The 22,647-nt window shown below is 23.8% G+C and overlaps 1 protein-coding gene across 5 annotated transcripts; it reads left to right on the plus strand.

Moving 5' to 3' along the window:
- Positions 1-206: 206 nt before the first annotated feature.
- On the plus strand, positions 207-21,619 carry LOC129969339 (uncharacterized). 5 transcript variants are annotated; one of them, XM_056083876.1, is made up of 11 exons: positions 207-304; positions 816-924; positions 2,976-3,723; positions 4,340-4,515; positions 7,677-7,820; positions 8,555-8,711; positions 10,376-10,506; positions 11,661-11,797; positions 12,199-12,288; positions 14,202-14,410; positions 21,423-21,619. In XM_056083876.1, exons 2-10 carry the CDS (start codon positions 826-828, stop codon positions 14,392-14,394), a joined length of 1,875 nt encoding a protein of 624 aa, XP_055939851.1. In that variant the 5' UTR covers positions 207-304; positions 816-825; the 3' UTR covers positions 14,395-14,410; positions 21,423-21,619. The 5 variants fall into 5 exon arrangements, 4 of the variants coding, with proteins under 4 accessions (XP_055939851.1, XP_055939850.1, XP_055939847.1 ...); XM_056083875.1 differs by having other exon boundaries at positions 14,202-14,402; positions 19,197-21,619; XM_056083872.1 differs by having other exon boundaries at positions 14,202-14,402.
- The last annotated feature ends 1,028 nt before the right edge of the window (positions 21,620-22,647 follow it).

A 22,647-nucleotide genomic window follows, 5' to 3' on the forward strand; every position in this document is an offset into this window, starting at 1 on the left:
CAATTGTATTTTAAAACTTAAAAACTGAATATGGGAAACGAAAAAAAAGCTAGACATTTTAAAGATATAAGATCATTAATTTTTTTCAACGATGCCTATAATTCTCAATGCATTCTAATTTTCAAAATATTTCAATTTACTCTAGTGCAACATTATTTCTCCCGGTTAATTAATTGCAAGAAACGGACAACTAAACATTGATAAATCGCCACGACAACAAGCATGGGAAATCAAAACAAGTTATAAATTTTCTGCTAAGTCTTAAAACTTTCTCTCATCATATATACTGATGACAACTAAATTGGTAGGAACATTAAATTTCCCGAACTGAAGTTTATATTTGCTACTTGATTAGTTTTGTATTCACATATTTAAAAAACAATTGTTGACATTTAAAAATTAATTATTTTTTAAGAAGATAACAATTGTTTTATTTGATTCTACTTATTTCTAGATTAAAAGAATCCTTATATTATCTTCCCTTTGCAAGCGATTTTAATAAATATCTTTAAATGTAAAGTATGAAATGTTAATTCACAATTCGATACAACTCTAGCCAAATATGTTGCTTAATATGTTCATGGCATTATAAAACGTGTTATTTTGTTAAACATCGTAATAATACGAAAATGACATATTGTGCTAATGAACTTATATGAGATTAAATATTCAGCGTTTCAACTTTTTGTGTTATTTTTCCATTCTAACATCATTACAGAGAATCAGTCAGTTCTGCTGCATGTAATTAATTTTGTGTACTTAATTTCAGAGCTTGTTTGCTTAAGTAGATCTTAACTAACTATTCATTTTCTCAGATAAATTATCATGGGAAATGTTGAAATGCATCAGCTAGAACCAGTGCGGGAAGATGAAAGAAAAGAACTTGATTTAAGCACACCTGTTGATTATAAAGCATATTGTAAGGTATGATTATTTTTAACTAATATGTTATATTAAGTTTGTAATTTTTTTTTATTCTTGTAGAAGTATATCTAAACAAACTTTCATGTGGTGTGGTAGTATATCTAAACAAACTTTCTTACCCTAATTTCAATGTCAAAAGATAAAGCTAATTCGTAGAACTCTAATTCAAAATCTATCCATACATCTTCAAAAAACTTTTTATTTTTATATGTTTCATTGCCATTTAATTCATTTATCTGATTAAACTATAATTATATTTAATTCATGCAAAGAATTGTAAATTGTTTACTTAAAAAATATATGTTTGCTGTCTTATGAGGAATTGAATGAAAAATCTTGCAATGTTATGTTGCCATCATAGAATTTGTAAAAATAAATTTTCAAGTAGACATTGTAAAAAAAGAACTGACAATATGAAAAGACAAACAAATATGAAGAGAAACAAATCAATAAAAACTAAATATTTTCTTTATGTTTACCAAAGAACTCCAGCACATGCATTAGTGAACAAAACTTAAGTGGTTTTTTTTTTTTTTTTTTTTTTTTTTGAAAACAATATAAACTGCAAAATTAGTTATAGACAGCAGATTGCAGTTATTTACATGTGAACCAAACTATTTATCAAATCTTTTATTACTGTTTGTATGGTTTATTTGCTTCTATAGAAATCAATTATTTGACATATGTAGACGGTGAGTATTGCTTTCAACAGATTGCTAAAGCATTGTACATTGTAAAGTAAAATCATGTTGTCCATTGTGTTTAGATGAATCAGCATTTTTATCAAATCTGAATATCATAGAATTATATTGTATCTTGATATTTTGCTGCTCATTTATATTCGCTTATAAATAGGTTGTTCTTTATCTGTACTAAAAAATGAGAAATAGGAAAAACTACCTCTAATCTTCTTGATTACGTTGTTCATATTAAATCATACTGTGGAGAAAATTATATTATGTTATGAATGAACATGTCCCATTTTGAAATATCTCTGATGATCCTATGCCTCCTATGAGTAACCTACATTCTTTGTGTTTTTTATTTTTATTTATTTTTTTTTCTAGATAAATATATGTATTTTCCTGAAACAGCACTTTCTGTAGTTGTTTTCATGAAAAATCTTGTTTTACAATTTATCTTTACACATTTGTCCCACTTTAATAAAATCCTACTTGATATATTTTTTTTAAAAGCATGTTCATTTTTTTACCATGTTTTGATGAAATTTTATTCACCTGTGTGTATTGCTATCTTAATAAATATCGTGGTTTCATATTCAAATATTAAATTACAAATTTTTATATAAAATTCTATTATTTCTTTCTGCGTAATATTTTTAATGTTTTTTTCACTAAAATCATAAACTAGAAATAAGTTTCAAAAATCAAAAGTATCATTTTAATTTATAAAATTCTTTTTGATTCAAACACTATTACTAAATTTTATTTATTTTTTTCTGGGTATATTTACCTTGTCCTTCTCATACTTAGAAAATTATTATTTCTTTGTATTGTTATTATTCTGTTTATGATATTTAAGTATTGCTATGTTATTATGTTTATAATTTTATTTTCACACTGTTTTTTGAAAATTAATTGATTTGGAAACATTTTTGTTTTAGATGTTCTTATGTTCTATTTTTTTTTCTGCTTTTTATTAGACAGAAATAAATTGAATAATAATATTAATTAACAGTCATCATTAATTAACAGTTACATATAATTAATTTGGTAAGGGTTTTTTTTTTTTTTGTTTATTTGTTTCTTCTGTATGTTTATATAAATGATATTAAATAAGTATTATCTCATTTCTTACCCAAATGCATTCTATTATTTTCTTCTTTACTCATAATCTCTTTTGTTTTCCTATCTAATAGTTTATAACCCTTTTTAATAACCTTGAGAACAATTTAAACTATGATCCCTTTAAAATGTTTATAACCTTATTAGTAAAATTCTAATGTAATATTTGTCTTGGGAACTTTTTTTGTATAGTCATATTTTTTACCTTATTTCATCCTCAATTTATTTATTTGTTCTTTCTTTCAGCATGTTAAAGGAGAATATTCTTATAAATGCTTATCTGAAGTCCCTACAGTGATAACTGATTCAATATCTCTTCATGAAAGAATAAATTTATCTTTTAATTGTATATCAACTCTTCCACCAGAGCTTCCACTTAGGATACCTCATATTGCATATTTAGATCTTAGTTATAACAAAATTTCATATTTACCAGATAGTATAGGTCTTTTATTTCATTTGAAAAGCTTACTTCTCTCTCACAATATTTTAGAGCAAATCCCCTCTAATATTACTCGTTTGGTAAAACTGCATAAAATTGATATTTCTCACAATAACTTAAAAGAATTACCTGAGAAAATAGGAGAAATGGAATCTCTAAAAAAACTCAATGTGAGTCATAATAAACTTACAAGTCTTCCAAAGTCATTAGGTTACAGTAAAACCATTCAAGTCATTCTTGCTGCATCAAACTGCTGCATTTCACAACCACCTCAAAATATATGTGACAGTGGATCTGATTCAACTATTAGGTTCTTGAAGCAACTTGCATCAGGGAAAATTTTAGCCAAACAAGAACAGCAACTAAATATATTTCCAAGAGTTCGAGCTAATGTGATTCAAACTGCCAAACCCAATTCTGATTCAGTTAGAGCCCAATATGTGCAAATACAAACAGCCACTTTGAATACTGCCAGTAGAATACGCACACCATTATTGCCACCTTATGATGCGACTCAACTTCATCCAGATGTATTGAGAGATAGAATTATTGGTAAGTTAATTTTAGAATTATGTAATTTTGATTTCTAAAGCTGCTCTATATAGGAAGTATTAATATAATTATATTGGAATATTAATTAATATCATTGATACCTGCTGTATCGAACTTTATGAAAATAAATTTCATAAATTGGCACTCAATTTGCCAGTTTATGACATCTTAGAAATTTTAAAAGCATTGCTTTCTATTTTTTCATTGATAATACATTATTATCCGAATACATTAAAATGTATGTTACAGACATATTCTAGATGTTTGAAAGTGGTGGCAATTTTTCATTTGTGAATAATTCTTATCATGTTGTATTTTTTTTTTCTGTGATAATCATCAACATTCTAATCATTAACATGTATGTGATTTCCCTCATGTAAAATTTAAATTAATTGTTAAAATTCAACTTCTTCAAATATTTTTACTAACATAAAAAATAAAGTTTAACACATTTGTTTAATATTGTTTTTAAACACTGTACATTATGCAGAAATAACCTATTGTAGCTCTTGTATAATTATTTGTATTCCCTTTAGTTTTACCATGTAAATATTAATATTTCTTGTTAATGTAAAAAATATTAATACTGATCATTAAAATTATTTATTTTATATAGGTTTATTATATGGTGCTGTCATTGGTGATGCTCTTGGTACAGCTACTGAATTTCTATCTCAAGATGAATGTCAATTTCATTATGATGAAGAAACCCTTTCTTATGCAGATGTCATACGAGATGAGCATCGAGCTCACTGGACCCGAGGTGATTGGACTTCAAATTCTGATCAAATGGTGTGATTTAATTTTAATTTTTAGGTATCTGATCAGTAAATTATGCTTGGATTTTTTATATTATTTATTTTTTAAATATATGACTAAAAAATTCTTTTTCTTATGCCATATGCAACAAAAAAAAATCAAGTAACTTGTTTTTAGATTAAAATATTCCAATTTAAGTACTAATTATTAAATTTGTTGTCAGAGATCCAGTTATACTTTTTATTTGAAAACAATTCTTCATTCTTGTTTATTTACTATTATCTTGTATGAAATACTTTTTTAAAAACAATTATGTATTAAATATATTCAGGTATATATGGTTTTATGTATTTAAATAAATTTTTCCTTATCATATGGAGGTTTACATCAGTATTAAAATTTCCCTCAACTATTTTTTTTTTTTTTTTTTTGAAATTTTTAACAAAATTCTTTTTTTAAATCTTATTTAAACATACTTTTCTTATAAATAAATAACTAAATAAAAATCAGAGAAAATTATTATATTTTCTTCACAAAAACTTCTGTTTGTATCATCTGAAAAGTGTCATTATAGATAATATTAATAATAATTGTTCTTTTCAGCTTGTTAAATTTTTGAAACATTAGTTTAAGTAAAAGTTTTAAATACATTTGATTTTTTTTTTTTTTTTTAATGTCTGATTACGATAAAGCTTGTTTTCATTGAACCATTTTTGATTAGGAAACCATACACTGTTCACAAATATGCAAGGATACTTTTTTCTTACAATCCTTTAGTCTAAAAGAAATATATATTTTAGTGTAAATTTTGTGTGTTTAAAGTTTTCTAATATTAATAGAAATATAACACAGACAGTGCATCAAAATTTAACTGTATCTTGTTAGTTTTGCCTTTATTCATGAAATCTGTTGATAAATCCAAAATATATATATAAAATTTAAATAAGTGATAGAAAATAGATAGATATTAAAAATGAAAAGTTAAAGTACTTTTTTGGGAAGTAACAAACATACTCTTTATTAAAAAAAAAAAAAAGTAGAAGACACTAGAATTTTTTCAAAAAATAAGGATTTTTTTTATTTTTATTGAAATTATTTTCATGGGCAATTCTTTACAGATCATTTAACAAGGAAATATAAAATATCATTACCATGATATCCAGAAATAAAATATTAATGACAACAGAAATGGTTTCTACCAGTTGAAGCTCTAAAAAAATGGAAAATAATACAATAAATAAAATACTAGCATTATTAGAACGAAATATTCTGCATATCAATTCTATGACTTTGAATATTCTGTTTGGAGATGAATCATACAAAAGCTTTGATTTCTGTTGGGCAAATATTATTCACCGAGCTTTAAATGCATCTTGAAAGTCTGGTGGATTTAAACTATTTTCCTTCAGCATATATATGTTGAACAAGCTTTGTCCAAATGTATTTCACTATGTTATGATTGAGGATTTTAGCTGGTCATGGTAACATCCATACATTATTTGGAATGAACAAATTTTTAACTCCATTGATGATGTGAATTGGTGCTCTGTCCTATTAGAATAGCCACTCTAATCTTCCTAATTCAAAATTATAAGGAAGAAGCTCAGAATTTAGTACTTGAATATAATTTGTACATTGAGAAAGACCAGATTTATTCTTCCTCCATATCCAACTTCTAACCAGACCTTAAACTTCCTCTTCCCCATTTGTTGAATTGAATAAAATTGTTCTTTATCCTTAAGACTATGCTAGTAGTATTGTTAACTGTATGAACCATCTAAGCTGAATTGCTGCTTATCTGAAAATATCACAAAGTCCATTCTGTAGTTCAATTATATGTGTTCCTTGACTCAAGATATATGATTATTAATGTGTGTTTGATGTCTTTTTTTTTTTTTTTTTAATATTTCCACTTTTTGTAAATGAATTTTCTTGATATTTTTTATATAGTTGTAAACTATTTGTCTTGATGCATGAATAAATTCTGCTTAATTATGAATTTTAGAATACTTCCACAACTCTTTTTATGCTGGTGAACAAGATTTAATTCATTGTAGAGTATTAACTTTTATACCTATCCATCTTCTTTCTTTTATCATTTTTTTCTGAATTTCTGATAAAATTAGAAATTATATTATAACTGAATGCAGTATATAAGCAATTTCTCTAATGCCTTTACCATTCCTTTTTATATGCAAAAATTGGTCTTTTTGAAAATTATTTAATTTTATAGGCATTATGAAAAGAAGAAAAATAATAATTTTTAACAAAAGCTTTTTTTTTTTCTTTTTTTTTTGACGAAATCACTTAAAGAAAGTTCCATAATTATTCTTTTGCTTCTATACAGTAAACCAAATAAAAAAAATTTTGATCTCCTTCTGCTTTTTTTTAAACAGTGGAAATCATATATACCAGTCTTTTTTAATTGATGTTAGTGATATACATTTTATTTTTATTTGAAATTAAAGAAAGCATTGTTAAATAAAGTATACATAAAAAATCTGATACCATGGTAAAAATATAAAACATAATTTATGAAAAATGACTTTTCCTTTACATTTTTTATGTTGTATATTTGATAAACTTAAATGCTCCTGTAACTACTATAATTAGTTGTTTATGATATTTTATTAATTTTCTGATTCATATCACTATTTAATCATGAAAATAGATTAATCAAATATATTTTGCATTTAAAACAAAATTTTCAAAATTAACATTTAGTCTTATTAATATATTTGTAGTTATGACTGTCCATCAATTACTGATTCAATTATTTGTTTATAATTCTCTATCTGGTTATATTTTTTAACAAAGACGTACAAATATTTTGATTTGTTTTCATTTGTTGTTTTGATTTGTTGTTAAATTCAAATGAATTTATTAAGAAAATGTAATTAACTTTGTGTATTGTAATTTTAGATATTGTTTTTAACTGCATTGCTTTGATATATTCGGAAATCAATGAATTTTATTTTTTATCATTAAATATATAGGCTTAAAATTGTGATACCATGATTTTTTTTAAGAAGTAACACTTATAAAAATCTTCTTTTGTCTGAGCTTTTTACTTTGCTTAATGCACTGAGTAGTTTTAATTTATGAGAATAAACAATGTTTACTGAAAGTAGTTTTAGTCATATAAAAGAAGCAATATATTTTCAACTGTTTTAATTGAAAATGTATTATTTCAGCTGCTTGTGTTAGATTCCCTCTTGCAATGGGCTGGTGTTGTAGATGAACTAGAATTTGCCAAACGTCTTGTGTCATGGAAACGAAGTGGTGTCCCTGAGCTTGGACCCAGAGAAATTTATATTTTTTCTACAACAATCAATTTGGTAAGTTTTTGTAAACTATATCTTTAACTTATAATTTTTTTCAGTTTTAATATACAGATTAAGTTTATATTTTGAATTATGTTTAAAAAAAAAATTCTAATAGCTAATTTTTTTTTTTTTTTTTTTTGTAATTTTATTATGTTTTTCAGTAGATGATACAATATTCACATACCGTCTGCAAACAAATAAATTCTTTTAGCATGATGTAGCAAAATTTCATTAAAAAAATGAATTTCCCATATTTTAATTATAAACACTAATATTATAGCCTAAAGTAATTTAAGGGGTGAAAATAGTGTACTCACGTGTTATCATTTCATGTTAAGTTGGATTGAAATTAACAATTGTATGGTTGAAAATGTGGAAAATTCCACTAGTTTTCTATGGTTAAAAAAAATTCTTAACCTTGAAGGTACACTTAAAATTTATAAAAACACACTTTTATATCAACCTACAAAATATTTGAATTCTGTGAGAATGTGTTTTGAAAATATCTAATATAATTATGTAAATAAACAAATAGCATTAAATGATTAACTAATATTCTGTTCAATATACCCCACTACAAAATTTAAATAAAAATATATAGAAAGGGAGGCAAAAAAAGAAAAGTTTCATAAAAATGGGAAAATATAAATCCTTATTTAATTGTTTGCCATATTCATTTAAGTTTTATTTATTTATTATAATTTATCATTACTATATACACATTTCTATCGTTTCAATTTCTTTAGGTGTTACAAGCTGAAAATTATTGCCGCAATCCACACCAAGTAGCTGAAGATATTCATAAGCATAATGGGTTTGGAATCTCTAATGGTGCAGATAGTAATTCTATCAAATCATCTTTATTTGTTGACAGTGGCTCTCTTCCAAGGTCTATTGTACTTGGTAATTTTTTTTATCAATTTCTTATCTTAGTTTAAGACAATTTACAATATATTTGTCTGATATCTAAATTTTCCATATATTTATTGCATTTCCTTTGCTGACTTTCTTTGGATATTTTACTTTCAGTTCCCCCCCCCCACACACACACACACTATTAAAATCAATAAATATTCATTCATGAGGTCCAAACTATATTTTGTTAAATGTTTTTTGCTTTGATATATGTTGAAGTTAAATAAGTAATCTGCCTGATCATGTGCTGTTTTGCCATATAATCCAAACAAAAATTACCAGATCTGTTTTAAAAGTACCAAATTTGAATTAAAAATTCATTTATAAAATGAAATTGTATAATTTATTAATTAGCAGTGTCTTTGGTAACTTTTATATAGCTGAGATTTTAATATCTGCTGTGTTCTTTTTCTTTTTAGAATTTTTATAAATGAAGCACAGTTTCATTTTTTTTAATAAAACAATATAAACTATCTAGTAGTAATGTAATTAAATTAAAGATCTTATATTTTTCCATCTTAAAAAATCATTTTTATTTCTTTATATGCTACATGTATAGTGAATGAAAAATTCTTTTGATTTCTATAATAAAACAAAAAAAGTCATAATTTTTTTTTTTCTATTGCCCTGAAAAAGGGTTTTTTAAATTATAAATTGCAATCTTAATTGTTTGGTAATGGAACCCATTCAAGATTTTCTTACAGAATGTCTCTCAAGATTTTCTCATGTGTACTTTATGCTATTTGAATTTCTATAAATAATTTTTATAACTTTCTCTTGTTAGTTGTGAAAATATTTATGAAAACTACTTTCATTTGATTAGAGCTAGAAACATTATGCAAAAATTAGATATCAGAAAAATAACATTATCATCTGTATTTTATATCAGGACAGGTGTTACTCTAGCAGTCTTGAATAACAATTCTAAACAACTTGGAAAATTCTTCTGTTTTGCATCTCCAATATTTATCTGGTTTTTTTTTTTTTTTTTCCAGAAATAAATAAGCATATACTCCATCATTGTGTGTATTGTCTTTGCTCTTAATAAATAATGTTTCTATTAGAAAAGATTGTATTAAAATTTACAGAGTTAAGTAAAGTCCTTTTAAGCCCTTTAAATTCGTGGTGTCCCGTATAGCACACTAAGGAATGTGTACTTATAATAAATTGATTATGCTGAATTTATTGAGATAAGTTACGTCACTCCCAGTGGTAAAATAAAAAAGTTACAGAAAGTAAAGGAAATTTGCCAAAAATGCCTTTATAAAATGTATATTATGATAAAAACATAAGCAAAAGTTTCATGGGGTATCTGTAACATTGACAAAAATATTTGCTATTAAAATTATTAACTTTCTGCGACTTGAAAAACAGTTTTTCCAAATTAATCAAAAGTGACATTTAAGCAATGAAAAAAGTAAACAAAATTGTAATGATGTGCTATCTCCTCTAATAAAGTAACATCTGGTAATATTTATAGTATAGTAATTTACAAAATTACATTTTAATCCGTAATTATGTTTGCATTCAGTTTTTAAACCATTTGTAATATTGGAGTTAGCATTTAAGTGCAAAAACAACTTGTTATTGGGTGGAACTTTGTTGATATATTTAATAGTTTTTATGTGTGTACATGTTAATTGTATTTCCAGGCATTCCACATTTTCATGATTTAAGTGAAGTTATTTCAAACTCTACTCGGATATGTTTAGCTACTCATTTTGATGAAAGATGCGTCACAGCATGTGTTACTTTGAGCATTGCAATTGCTTTAATGCTTCAGGTAAAATAAACAATATTTCATGCTTCAGTAACTTGTTATTGCACATTATTTTAAAATTATGAATTATTTAATTATTGACAATTTTTTTCAAATTTATTTTATTTAGAATTTTTTCTTTAAACCAATCATAATATGATGTATATTCAGGCATTGGAATCTCTCCTAATTTGATATTTAATTTGGCTAATAATCTGTGTAATATCTTATAGACATTAAGAAAAATTTTTGAAAGATATAAAAGATAGTCAAAATTATTCAAATATCTTTTTAAAGAGAAAGTCAAAAATGTTTATTTTCATTAATTGTTAGAATTATGTATATGTTATGAAACTTATCTGTCATTTATTTTTAAAATTTTATCTCTATAGTAAAAATAAAAGCAACAAATAGACAAATTTAATTTTAATTTAATTATTATTATACAATAGCAGTCACTTAATGCCTCCAATGTACAAAAATCTGAATGTCCTTTTTTAAATAGAATGTTACTATTGCATTTTCTTATTCAACTACAAAAAAATGGGGCATCATTTATTGTTATATGCATTTTACATGTGTAATAGGAACATTGAGTATTTCTTATACTTTTCAAAGCAAAAAAAAAAAGCTTTATATATTTAATTTTAATACTTTAAAATATAGTAGTTTTTCTCTTTTCTTCCTTTTGCTAAGTTCTTTTCAAAGATTCTATTATCAAAGAGTTTAGATTTATGAATGGATTTAGATCGTGCTTAAAAGTTATGTTTTCTTATAAATAAAATGGTGTAAAGAATAAAATCTTTATAACCTTTTTGTAAAAAAAAAAAGGAACTAAGACAAAATTTGACTCAAATTTTGATTGATACATGCTTAGTAATTTACAAGTATAACTGGGCAACCACAAGATTAGATCTTGATTTAATTTGATATAAAAACTTCCAAAACCAATTTTAGACTTCACAGCTTAAAAAGCATTTGTCAGCTTTTCTACTCATCCATATTTAGAATGAAGTTCTAAATGTATAATATGAAGTTATAATGTTAGTTTTACTAAGAATTGTGTATTAGAGTATCAGTTGTGTTCTGATAATATACTGGTATCAAAAATCATATTATTATAATCAGTTGTTTTTTTTTTTTTTTGTCCATATTTTATATTTTATTTTCACATACAGGGAAAGTATTCTCTGGATGATTCTTCTTCAGTTGATGAATTATTGAGAATTGCTGTTCAGTTTGGATTAGGCCATTGTCAAAATGAAAGTGTTAAGAAAGAATTTACTTACTATTGTAGGTGTAGTGACTATAAAAAGTAAGTTAAATGTCTTATAAATATGTATGTAAATGTTTATATGTAAATGATATTTCATTTCATGTTTATACTTATATAACTCTACTGGCATATACAAATTCTTTATTATCCCTTTGATATTGGTGTCTTGGTTTAAATTTAATTTTATGAACTATTGATAACTTTAAGCTATTGATTGAAATGGCTAGATATTTTCTCAAATTTTCTTTTCTGTTTCTACATTCTTAATTTATGTTAATAAACCTTCATTTGAAACTTATCTATAAAATATTTTTTTTAAAAAAATGGTATATCTTTTTCTATGAAATATTAGTTATTCAAATGCAACAAAATAGATAAATTGCATTTCTAATTTTATTATATTTACTTTTCCCATTTCTGAAGTGCTTATTACTCATTAGTATAGGTTTATCTGAGGTTGGAAAAGCTTGTCATCCTTTCAAGGCATGTGCAGCAGCTTTCACTGCTTTAAGACAAGGAAAGAATTTTAGGTATGTAAAAACTTATTGCAATATTTACTTTATTTATGTTTGATATCTTAATTTAATTGCAATTTTCATTTAATAATTTTTTACTAGTGCTTATTTAATTCTTTTTGCCAATATTTTTTTTAAATTTATTTCAAAGTTTTTAAAAAGGATCAATTTTTCTTCTTTTTTTATTCATTTCACACCATTTAACAAAACATTTTAAAGATATCATGAATATCTTAATCATTAACCATCACTCAATAAATAAATTTTTTTTCCCTTGAAGCTTTAAATGTTATTATTCAGAAGACTAATAAGTATTTTGCAAAAAGAGCAAAGTAAACATCATAATATTTTCTTTTATTATTATTCAACATGAATTTTTATTTTTCTAACTAATTTTACATTCAGAGGAGAAGTAACATATCAAAATCAATAACTTGCAAATACAACAAAGAAGCAATAAAAACAAAGCAATAAACAAATCAATATAATTGCATAATATCAAAATCATTATTATTGCATAATATGCAATAATAATCAGTTAGAAGTTCCAAAGAATTAGTTACATAAAATTAAATTAAAAACCTGACTGAAAAAGAAAAATCAAATAGTATTATTTCATTACTAATTTCTAACTATTAACCAAAAATTTAGCCTCTGTGAATGGCAGTCTTTTTGTGTATTCAGCATTTTCAAATTATTTTAAAATCTTCTTTGTGTTTCTGTTAATCTCTGATTGTTCTGATTTTAGATACTTTTGTAATTACCTAAAAATCAATAATTCATAATGTGGATTTTCAGAAACATGTAACTGGCTTTGAAAGCATGTTTTAATTCTTAATTCATAAGGCTTTATTTTTTAACATTATTTTTTCAAATTTAACTCTGTATTAAGTTCTATAATTAACTGTACATCTTTAAATATCACTAGCTCAAAAATGTTAGTTCCTACAAATTTTCAGAAAAAATTATAGATCTGAAAAATTACTCAGATAAATTGTGAATCAGATTCAGATTAATCAGCTGAATTGATTACTGTTGCATATTTTATATCTCCTGGAACTTTTTATTCATAAAATAAAAATAATAAATCTTTACTCTGCTTTGTTAAGTTTTCATTGTTCTTGCTTTTATATAATTTTTTTTTTTTTTTTTTACTGAACAGATTATTTTTAAATTTTTTGTTATTGAAATTTAAAAACCACTGCCTTTGATGCCATTTTTTTTATATATAGTGTTTTCTTATAGATTTCTACATTTGTAAAATATTCAAATCTAATTGGGAAAATTATGTCTGCTATTTTGCAAATTGATTTTTTTTTTTTCATTTATTGCTTTTATCTTTATTATATGCTTTTATATTTTTATTTTTAGCATATTTTCTTTTAATAACAATTTTTTCTGCTTGATATAACAATTGGAAATCAGTGTTTAAATAATGGCATAAAGCACTTTTTAAAAAATTAAAATTATTGCAAAAATCATTTTTAATAGTTGCATTTTGCTATGATTATTAGCGGATATGCATTAGCCTGATTTTTATTAACTTTGCAATTAAAATATATTTATATGTACAAAAATATGTAGTACTTTTATTCATTCACACTTAATACTGCACTATCAGCACCCATTTCAAAGATGTGTTCCCATTTGACGGTAAGGTGGCTAATTTGACATTAATGATGTCAGATCAAAAATCTATTAAAATTTTTATGTGAAATAAATAAAATTTCTAAACCTGTACAAAGTTCTTAAATGTTATTAAATAATTATTGTTTATCTAATTTTATTATTATTAATTATTATAATTTTATTTTTATAATTATGTTTATCCATTTTTTGCTTTATTTTATTTTTTAATAGTGTATAAATGAATTTATTTAAATAATTTAATTCTAACTTTCTATTGTGCTGTTAACTCTTTTTTATAGATCTGCCCTCACAAGTTTGTTAATGCTTGGTGGATATAGCAGTATGACTGGTTGCATTAGTGGTTCTCTACTTGGTTGTAAATTTGGTTACTCTCAACTGCCTAGAGAATGGATTGAAGGACTCAACAGTAAAAATAAGGAGTTGTTAAATGGAAAAATCAATTCACTCTTAGACATGATGGGACTACCTTAAACAAGATAGTATGTATGTATGTATGTATGTTATGAATGTGGGATCAATGCTTTTGCTTATTGTGATATATTTGTACAGACTGCTTCAATTTAAATTTATATTTATATTATCTCATTTTGTTTTATCAAAGCTTTGAGATTTGTTTTAGTTAACAAATTTTTATTTAATTTAGATTTAAATGTCAAAAAGTTGATTGTATGTATGTATTTATTATTTCCCTTTTGCATTGCAATTTTTTGTACAATGCATCCTTATACTTAGGGTTTTAGAAAATATAATTTAAAATTATCAGCTTTTGTAATCTGCTGATTAAGTAATAAGTCTTAAAAATCAACTAGATTCTTTTTTTTTTTCCATGATATGTTTATTATCACATTAAAATGCATTCAAGAATGAACTATATATGTGTATATAATCATATAACTCAATTCAGCTTTTATCAATAATAATGGCAAATAAATATTTCAAAGCAAGTAGTTAATGAATAACTTTCAATATTATTAAAAATTGCAGGAGAAGAAATCAAAATATCAGATCACTAAGGAAATGTAATGTTTCCTTTCTTAATATTTATTCTTTATATATATGGAACATAAAATAAATACTGTACAGAAATTTGATATTTATTTTTCTGTTTGATGAAAAAAAGCAAATATTAAATTTTAATTTATTATTGAAGTAATCAAGTGTAAACTCATTTTCTTTTGAGAAAATATGATTTTAGAAAGAAAAAAAAGAAAGGAAAAGCTTGTATGTATCCACAGAAATTTTGTCAAATGTAACAAAAATGTGTTACTTCTTCACTAAATAATCTGAAATAAAACTGTTTGATTCTAACAAAGCTTTTTATAGGCAAATTAATGTTCTTAAATCTCTTTTTTTTTTTTTTTTTTTTTTTTTGTATGCACTTTTAAGAAGTATCCAAAATTTTTGTCAACATATGTTATAAAAATTTAAAAGATCTTGTTTCCTTTTAATATTAGAATTTGCATATTGGTATATCAAATCTACATCAGACATACTCCTATTCATGAAAATTCTCCAATTATTGTAAAGGTTATGGATATTATTTGATGAATTTTTGTTCTGAGAATACATACAGAAGTCATTCAGCGTTACAATTTTTTGTATTGCATATAATTTTTCTAGTCAACATTATTTCTGTTTTGTTGCAGTCTCTTTCAATATGTTATGTGGATTCTTGTTTTGAAAATTTCTCTTGTACTTTTTTTGTACAATCTTTTCACTAACAAATTTTTAAATTCATTTTTTCTATTTCATTACCAGTTTTCCAAATGAATCTTCTTTTTTTTTCTTCTAACATGAATTAACAATTAATCTTAACAGTTTCTTAAAACATATGGACTGTTTTCTAACAATATTAAAGATTTGTAAATCGTATATATTTTATAAATAGACTATATAACTCAACATTTGTGCCAACAATATGCTTATCTTTTTTTCTCTGGGGGAGGGGAGGGGGTCTAAGCTATACATCTCAAATACTTTATAGTTTTTAAAAAGAATTTTTCAATTTTATTTGATAACAATATAATAGATTGAATTATTTGTTATGCATAAAGATTTTTGCATAAGAAAAATAAATTATCTTCGTGAAGATTAATATTCAGCTTATATAACTGCACTTATATATTTTATGCTTTATTTATATCATGGCAACTTCTTTTGCAAATGATTAAACTGAAATTTTCATGTTCTCTAAAATTCCATTGTTTATCTCTATGAAGAGTGAAATTCTAAGTAACTATTTATTCTTTTTTATTAAGTATTTTAGATTTCATTGTATTAAAATCAATGTAACATTTAGACAAAATTTATTTTAAGATGCATTAAATTAATTCCATTTATAATATTATGATAATTTTTCTCATTTAAATTGTATAATTGTAAATAAATTTTATTGCTTAAGTCAACTTAATAATAAAATAAATGCTATTTCTTTTTTGTTTTTTAATAAATCACAGGCAGCTATTTAGACTTCTAAAAAATTTTCATATGATAGTTGTGAATTCTTGTAAGGATAGTGCTTTTAAAAAAATTCGTTTTCGGTATAATATGAGAAAAAGATGTCATTCTCTTGATGCATGCATTGAAAGACAATCTCACATGATTAAGCTTGTTAAAGTTCCTATTGGCATATATTTGTAAAATGATAATTTAAAATATTAAAATATATGATGGTGAACCTGTAAATGTAATAATTAGAATATATTTATGTAAAATTAAGTTTAAATATGTAAATACAACAATGTTGACTATATTATTATTTTTTATTCAAAAGATTTTAAATGTGAATTTATATATATATATATATTTACACATATACATGTTATAAATCTTTTTACCATTACTTGTACACTGGAAATAATATATATATTTTTTAAATCTATGACTAATGTCCAGACAGTCTACATTTTTGCTGTGAGAAATTTAATTCTAAATAAATTTATTTAAATGATAAAATTATTAAATATGTGTTTTGTTGTATCCTTGAGAATAAATTTTAAAAATATATAAAAATCTATTTATTTGTTATATGATATTTGCATAATATTATATTGTGGTATAAATGTGCTACATTTTTGCAGATATAAGATATTATTTACCATATTGTGCAATTATTAGTTTATACATTTGTTGGTTTATTTAATTTTTATACTTATTAATGAAAAATTATAATTTTTATTTAATTATACTAAGAAATTTTATATCTGGATTTTTAAAGAAAATTATTTTTATAGTGGAATTAAATATGTCCTACAGAAATTATTTTTAAATAAGAGAAAGATTTTTTAAATATGATGAATTAAAAAAAAGAGAGAGAGAACGGAAATGTATGTTTCATATTTCTTGATTTTGTAAATAATGATTGGTAAGAACAATTGGTGCTGTAATAGAACTTTTATCAGCTAATCCTTCAAATTCGACCAATTACCTTTTTTCATGAACATGGTGTCCCCCCCAAAAATCTATATATATATTAGATACATATTATGTGATTGATTAATAACATAAAACATAGTTTCATAGTCAAAAAATTTCCCCATAATGTTGAATTTTCTTGGTTATCAGGACTTTCTATAGTTAACCCTATTTACAGACTTGAATGACTAAAAGTAATTGATAGAATTGCCAACAACACTCATCACAGCTGACATTTGGGTCTTTCCTTCTTTCAGATCTGTTCTTTTCCGCTCGTCTTTGTTAGTGAATGTTCTGAAGGTATTAATTTTAAATAAAATTGTTCATGGGCCATAAAATTTTTATTTAACATTAAACTGTTCTTGAAAAATAAGCATCATGTTTCATATATTTCTGCTAAAAAAATCCATCAAATAAAATACTTTTGAATATAAAGGGAGTTCATGCAACCATTTTATCTCAACCATCTATTCATACAAAATCTGTATGAATCCTCAAGATGTGATAATGATTCAGAGTTATTGCTTCCTTTTGAAAGTATCCAGCTTCATATGTAAATATCTCTTGAATGCAGAGTATAATGCATTCCTGTCTTTAAGTACATGTGAACATCATCAATCATTATGTTCTAAAAGAAGGCAGGTCCAATTAAATACTTGCAGAATATCTTCCTTACTCAGTTAAAATTTTACATCATTTGTGTTTCACTGTAAAGTTTTTTTTTTTTTTTTTTTTTTGTTATTTAATAGCTTCAATTATGATAGTTGATTGAACCATTATTGGTGGGAAAAAAAGCAATTTTAATTTTAAAAAATGTTATTAGAAGGTCTAAACTTGTATGCTTCTCAAGTTGCTGCTTTGTGAAATCAACCAGTCTCAAGACTCTCTTAGTTATGAATTAAATTTCTGAATTATGAAATTTACTTTTATGTACATTCACAATTCTTTGAGCTGTTTTCTTTAAACTCAGATCAGAGAATCATTTGATAGCCATATTTGTTGTGTTTTATGATGATTCGTCTTTGGTCTCATGAATGACTTTTAATTTTATCAAATGTGAATGATTCGGTGTCATTAAATTTTTATTTGTTTATTTTTAAAAGTTTGTTTAGAAATTATGTTCTTTTTTTATGCAGAACTTTTTTTTTTACTTTTTAACAATTTTTATATAAAATTTTTCATTAAATAGTAATTCTTTATATACTTAAATAGTTTCTACAATATGAATAAAAACAGTTTGAAACTTCTAAGGGAAAAAAAATTGAAATGATATACTTTTTCCTAGTATTTTATTAAATCATGAAAAATACAAAAAACAATTAAATCACATGGAAATATATAATCGAAATAGCTAAGATCTGAAGATATTAATTAATTAAAATCATGAAAATTCTAATAGATGATATACTTTTCTATTATTGAATCATGAAGCTTTGATGTCAGTATTAATTGTTTATATAATAGTCATTCAAAGAATGAAAACTTTTTTTTTTAATTTTATATAAAATTATGGATTATTTTCAATAATTTCCTTTTGTACTTCACAGCAATAATTAATTATTTGTCTTTAATTATTCACTGTTTTTGCAAATTACTTTTATTATTTCAAATTCAAACTGTACATTGCCTGAGATGGCTTGATTAATTATGGCACTAATTTGAATATTACCTAAAACCATCAGAAAAATAGTTATTAGATTTTTTAATAATTTTTTTAATATCAATAATTGTTCCATTTTTTTATGCTTGAAATTGCTTTTCTTGGTATAACTACCCACCTACCTGTAAAAAAATCCTGTACAAATCATAGAGTTTCAAAAGAAAGTTGCATGACGATAGGATTTTCTTTCTCTTTACAGAGGTTTCTTCTTGCTGTCTTCAGAAATTCTTGATATACTTTTTTTTAAAATAATATTTTAGAGTGCATGCTAACAAATTCAATAAATAAAAAAAATGATAAAATAATTTCAATTGTTTTGATGTTTACAATTATTATTTTATGCTATCATTTTTCATTATGTCTCATAGATGATACCATTATTCATATGAATGTTATAAATAATAAGTGTTATTCATTTCCTTCTCTGTTCGAATTCAATGATGCATGGAATAACTAGAATAGTTTTTACTTTATTGGGGCTTCTTAAACTATAGATCCCAGTTTTAAGTGGAATCAGACAAAGAATATCAAGGTTACAAAAGCAGTTAAAATTTCTACCAATTTTGTTGATTTTGTGATAAAAAATAATTGATATTGATATCTTTATTTGATATGTTTCCTTAAAATGTTACTACTAATGAGATATATACATTCAACTAACTTTTACAAATTATTTATTAAAAGCAATTTTTTATGGGAAGAGAGGAAGGTATTTGACCTTCAATCCCAGTTTCTTGCTTAAAAATCTTTTTTTTTTTTTTAATTTTTTAATTATTTACTTTATTCAGAGTCTATTCTTTTCACATTCTTTCTTTCATAAAAAAACTAAGGGAAAATTTTATAGTTAAAGAATTAATCCTTCATTTCCATATTTTATTTTTCTACTTACATGAATGCTTGTGCACAAATCAAATTGGTTGTTTCATACATAAGTGAAAAGTTTTAAGGTTTATAAATTGATTTCATATTTATGAATAAAAACTTAATTTTGTTTTTCTTAAAGAATAGAATCTTCATACAAGTAACCAACTGTGTGTCATTTTTCTCCTATGATAGGAAATTGTACACAAATGTCTTTGTATCATATGGTTTTTAGTGTGCATGGATATTTGTTCAAAAAAGTGCAATAATTACAAATTTTTAAGTTAATTTATGCTTTTTTTTATATATATTTTATGAATCAGAAAATATAAGAGGCCTAATTGCAGATGCTTTTGCTTGTTTAATGCTTTTTTTTAAATCTTTTCATTGTAAAAGTTTTTATTTGAAAATATAAAGAGTTTAATTTTTCATTGGTATGAATTATCTTCTTCAAAATTTTAAAAAAGAAATAAGTTTCCATTATAATAGATTTAATCTATCTCTTATATTTCATTCTGATATATCATTTAAAATATTTTATATTCTGATGAGATATAAACATCTTTTTACTTTTTCTTGTTTTACATTGGCTTGCATTATTGCTAACATAATTTTGATATTAAGATAAATTGAAATATATTATTCAATACACTAGCTGCTACTTAATGTGATTGCTTCAGGACTTGAGAGTTTAATTTAATTAGAATAACATTAACTAATTGATAACAATAACTGAATTGGGTAAAATTAATCATATTTTTGTCATATAAAAGGGGGGGGAATACTTACACCCTAGTTATCGATAATTCATTTAAAAAGTAACATTTAAAAACATCATTCCTTAACAATTCACTTATATTTTGTTTGTACTCTTTAATTTTTTGATTGATGAAGCATACCCATTTTTGAAATATCAAGAGTTTAATTTATTTTGGCATTCATTAGAAGTTCTCTAAAGCACATTTGCCCCCATCAAAATCATCAACATTTATTGTTTTTCCTTGCTCAAAAAAGCTAGCACTTTTTTCAAAATTTTATGAAGAAAAGGTTGTAAAATTTTCAATTACACCCAGCTGAAAATTTAATACTTTTTTTTCTTTCATTTGCATTTATAATTCAGTCACTGGTAACAGTGGTTTATAGTTGTTAAAATTCAAGCCAAACTGTTATAATAGCTATATTTTTAAAAATAAAAGAATATGAATCCCATCTCAAAGGAAACATGACTGCCAAATATTTCCTTACAAATAGAGTGTGACATTTCACAAATGTTAGTTAACACTGGCTGAAAATGAAGGATCATAAAAAACTTTACTTCAACCTTAAGCAATGCAGTAATGACGCTAAACAAATATTTTTGTTTACATATGAATGCAACGGTGTGGTTCATTCAATAGATTTTGTTAATATAAAATGAATTATAACATTAACTGCAATCACATTAAGCAGCTTCTATTGTATATAAATTTGATGGTTTATCATAAAAAAATAGAATTCATCTTTAAATTGAAAGTTCAAATAAAAATTAGTTTTTCTATAATATTAATTATATAAATTTTTTCAGGCTAAAGAAAAAGATGCATACAACAATTCTGCTAACTTTATTTCTATATAGTATATTATGTTTTTGTTTTGTTTTTTCTATATATTAAATTAATTCCCAGTTTCTCTTAATTGCTTAATTTTTTATAAATTAATATTTTTCTTTTAAAAATTGCATTTTTTAATAGTTTTTATCCTAAAATATGCATAATTTTTTGTAAGTACAAAACTAGTGATTATTTAAAATTCTATACTTATTATATATGTATGCATTTTTAGTTACCAAATTGTACAATTTTGTATTTTTACCATACATAAATTGTGAAATAGCAAATATATCAATTCTTTAAATGTTGTTGATCTATATTGCTTTCTTGCTTGCTTTCTGTATTGAAATTCATATTTTTCTACCGAAATTGTTATTTATTGCAAATGTTACTGTTGATGAATAAATCTATTTATTGGCTATTACGTGGGGTTTTTTTTTTTTTTTTTTGTATTTTTAAAATGTGTTTTAATCATTTTGGAAATCTATATTTGATTTCATTATTTTCAAAAATAATACATCAAAGAAATGTTTTGCAATATTATTAATAGTTCATATTAATCTTTTCCATACATTATCATTGATTGTGTTAAAAGAAAATTTGTTAAATAATGAAATTTTTTTCATACTTTCATACTCTAATGAATATTTTGTACTAGAAAGCACATATTTTTCAAGTTCTTACAAAATATGTATTTTTATTACTATCGGAAAAGGCAAAACGAAACCACAAAACAAAATGGTTACCAAAAAAATATATTTCTCTGATAGAAATATACGTGGAATTTCAACATTAAATCATAAATTTCATGTTTTATTTGTTTGAATGCAAGAGAAAAAATTTTCAACAAAGTTAGAAAATTCCAATAAACTGTAGTGAAAAAAATTTTAACATTCTGATTCTAAATGTATCCAAAATATATTAGGTTTTCATGAGAAGTAACATTCCAACATATCTTAATTTTGCTCCTGAACCAAATTTTTTCATTCTCAATTGTAATAATTTGTGCTGCATAAGAAATCTAATTACCAAACATTTACTACATTTCAACAAGTTCTATTCAGCAGTAGATTCAGAAAAAAATATAATTTTGACTGATTTTATATCATATTTGTATTAACTTAAAATTCAAAAAGTATTCATTTGCAGAAACGAGATCTTATTTGAACAGGAGGTTTTTAATTCTGTCATTATTGATTC

Source organism: Argiope bruennichi, chromosome 5 (genome assembly GCF_947563725.1).
Source record: "Argiope bruennichi chromosome 5, qqArgBrue1.1, whole genome shotgun sequence".
In the NCBI taxonomy this organism is placed as follows: Eukaryota; Metazoa; Arthropoda; class Arachnida; order Araneae; family Araneidae; genus Argiope; species Argiope bruennichi.

Bases quoted from the DNA above. Each gene is read 5' to 3' on its own strand.
- LOC129969339 (XM_056083876.1), top strand. From the start codon at position 826: ATGGGAAATGTTGAAATGCATCAGCTAGAACCAGTGCGGGAAGATGAA. The intron at 925-2,975 runs GTATGATTATTT...TCTTTCTTTCAG, and splicing joins ATTATAAAGCATATTGTAAG to CATGTTAAAGGAGAATATTC. The intron at 10,507-11,660 runs GTAAAATAAACA...TTTCACATACAG, and splicing joins CAATTGCTTTAATGCTTCAG to GGAAAGTATTCTCTGGATGA.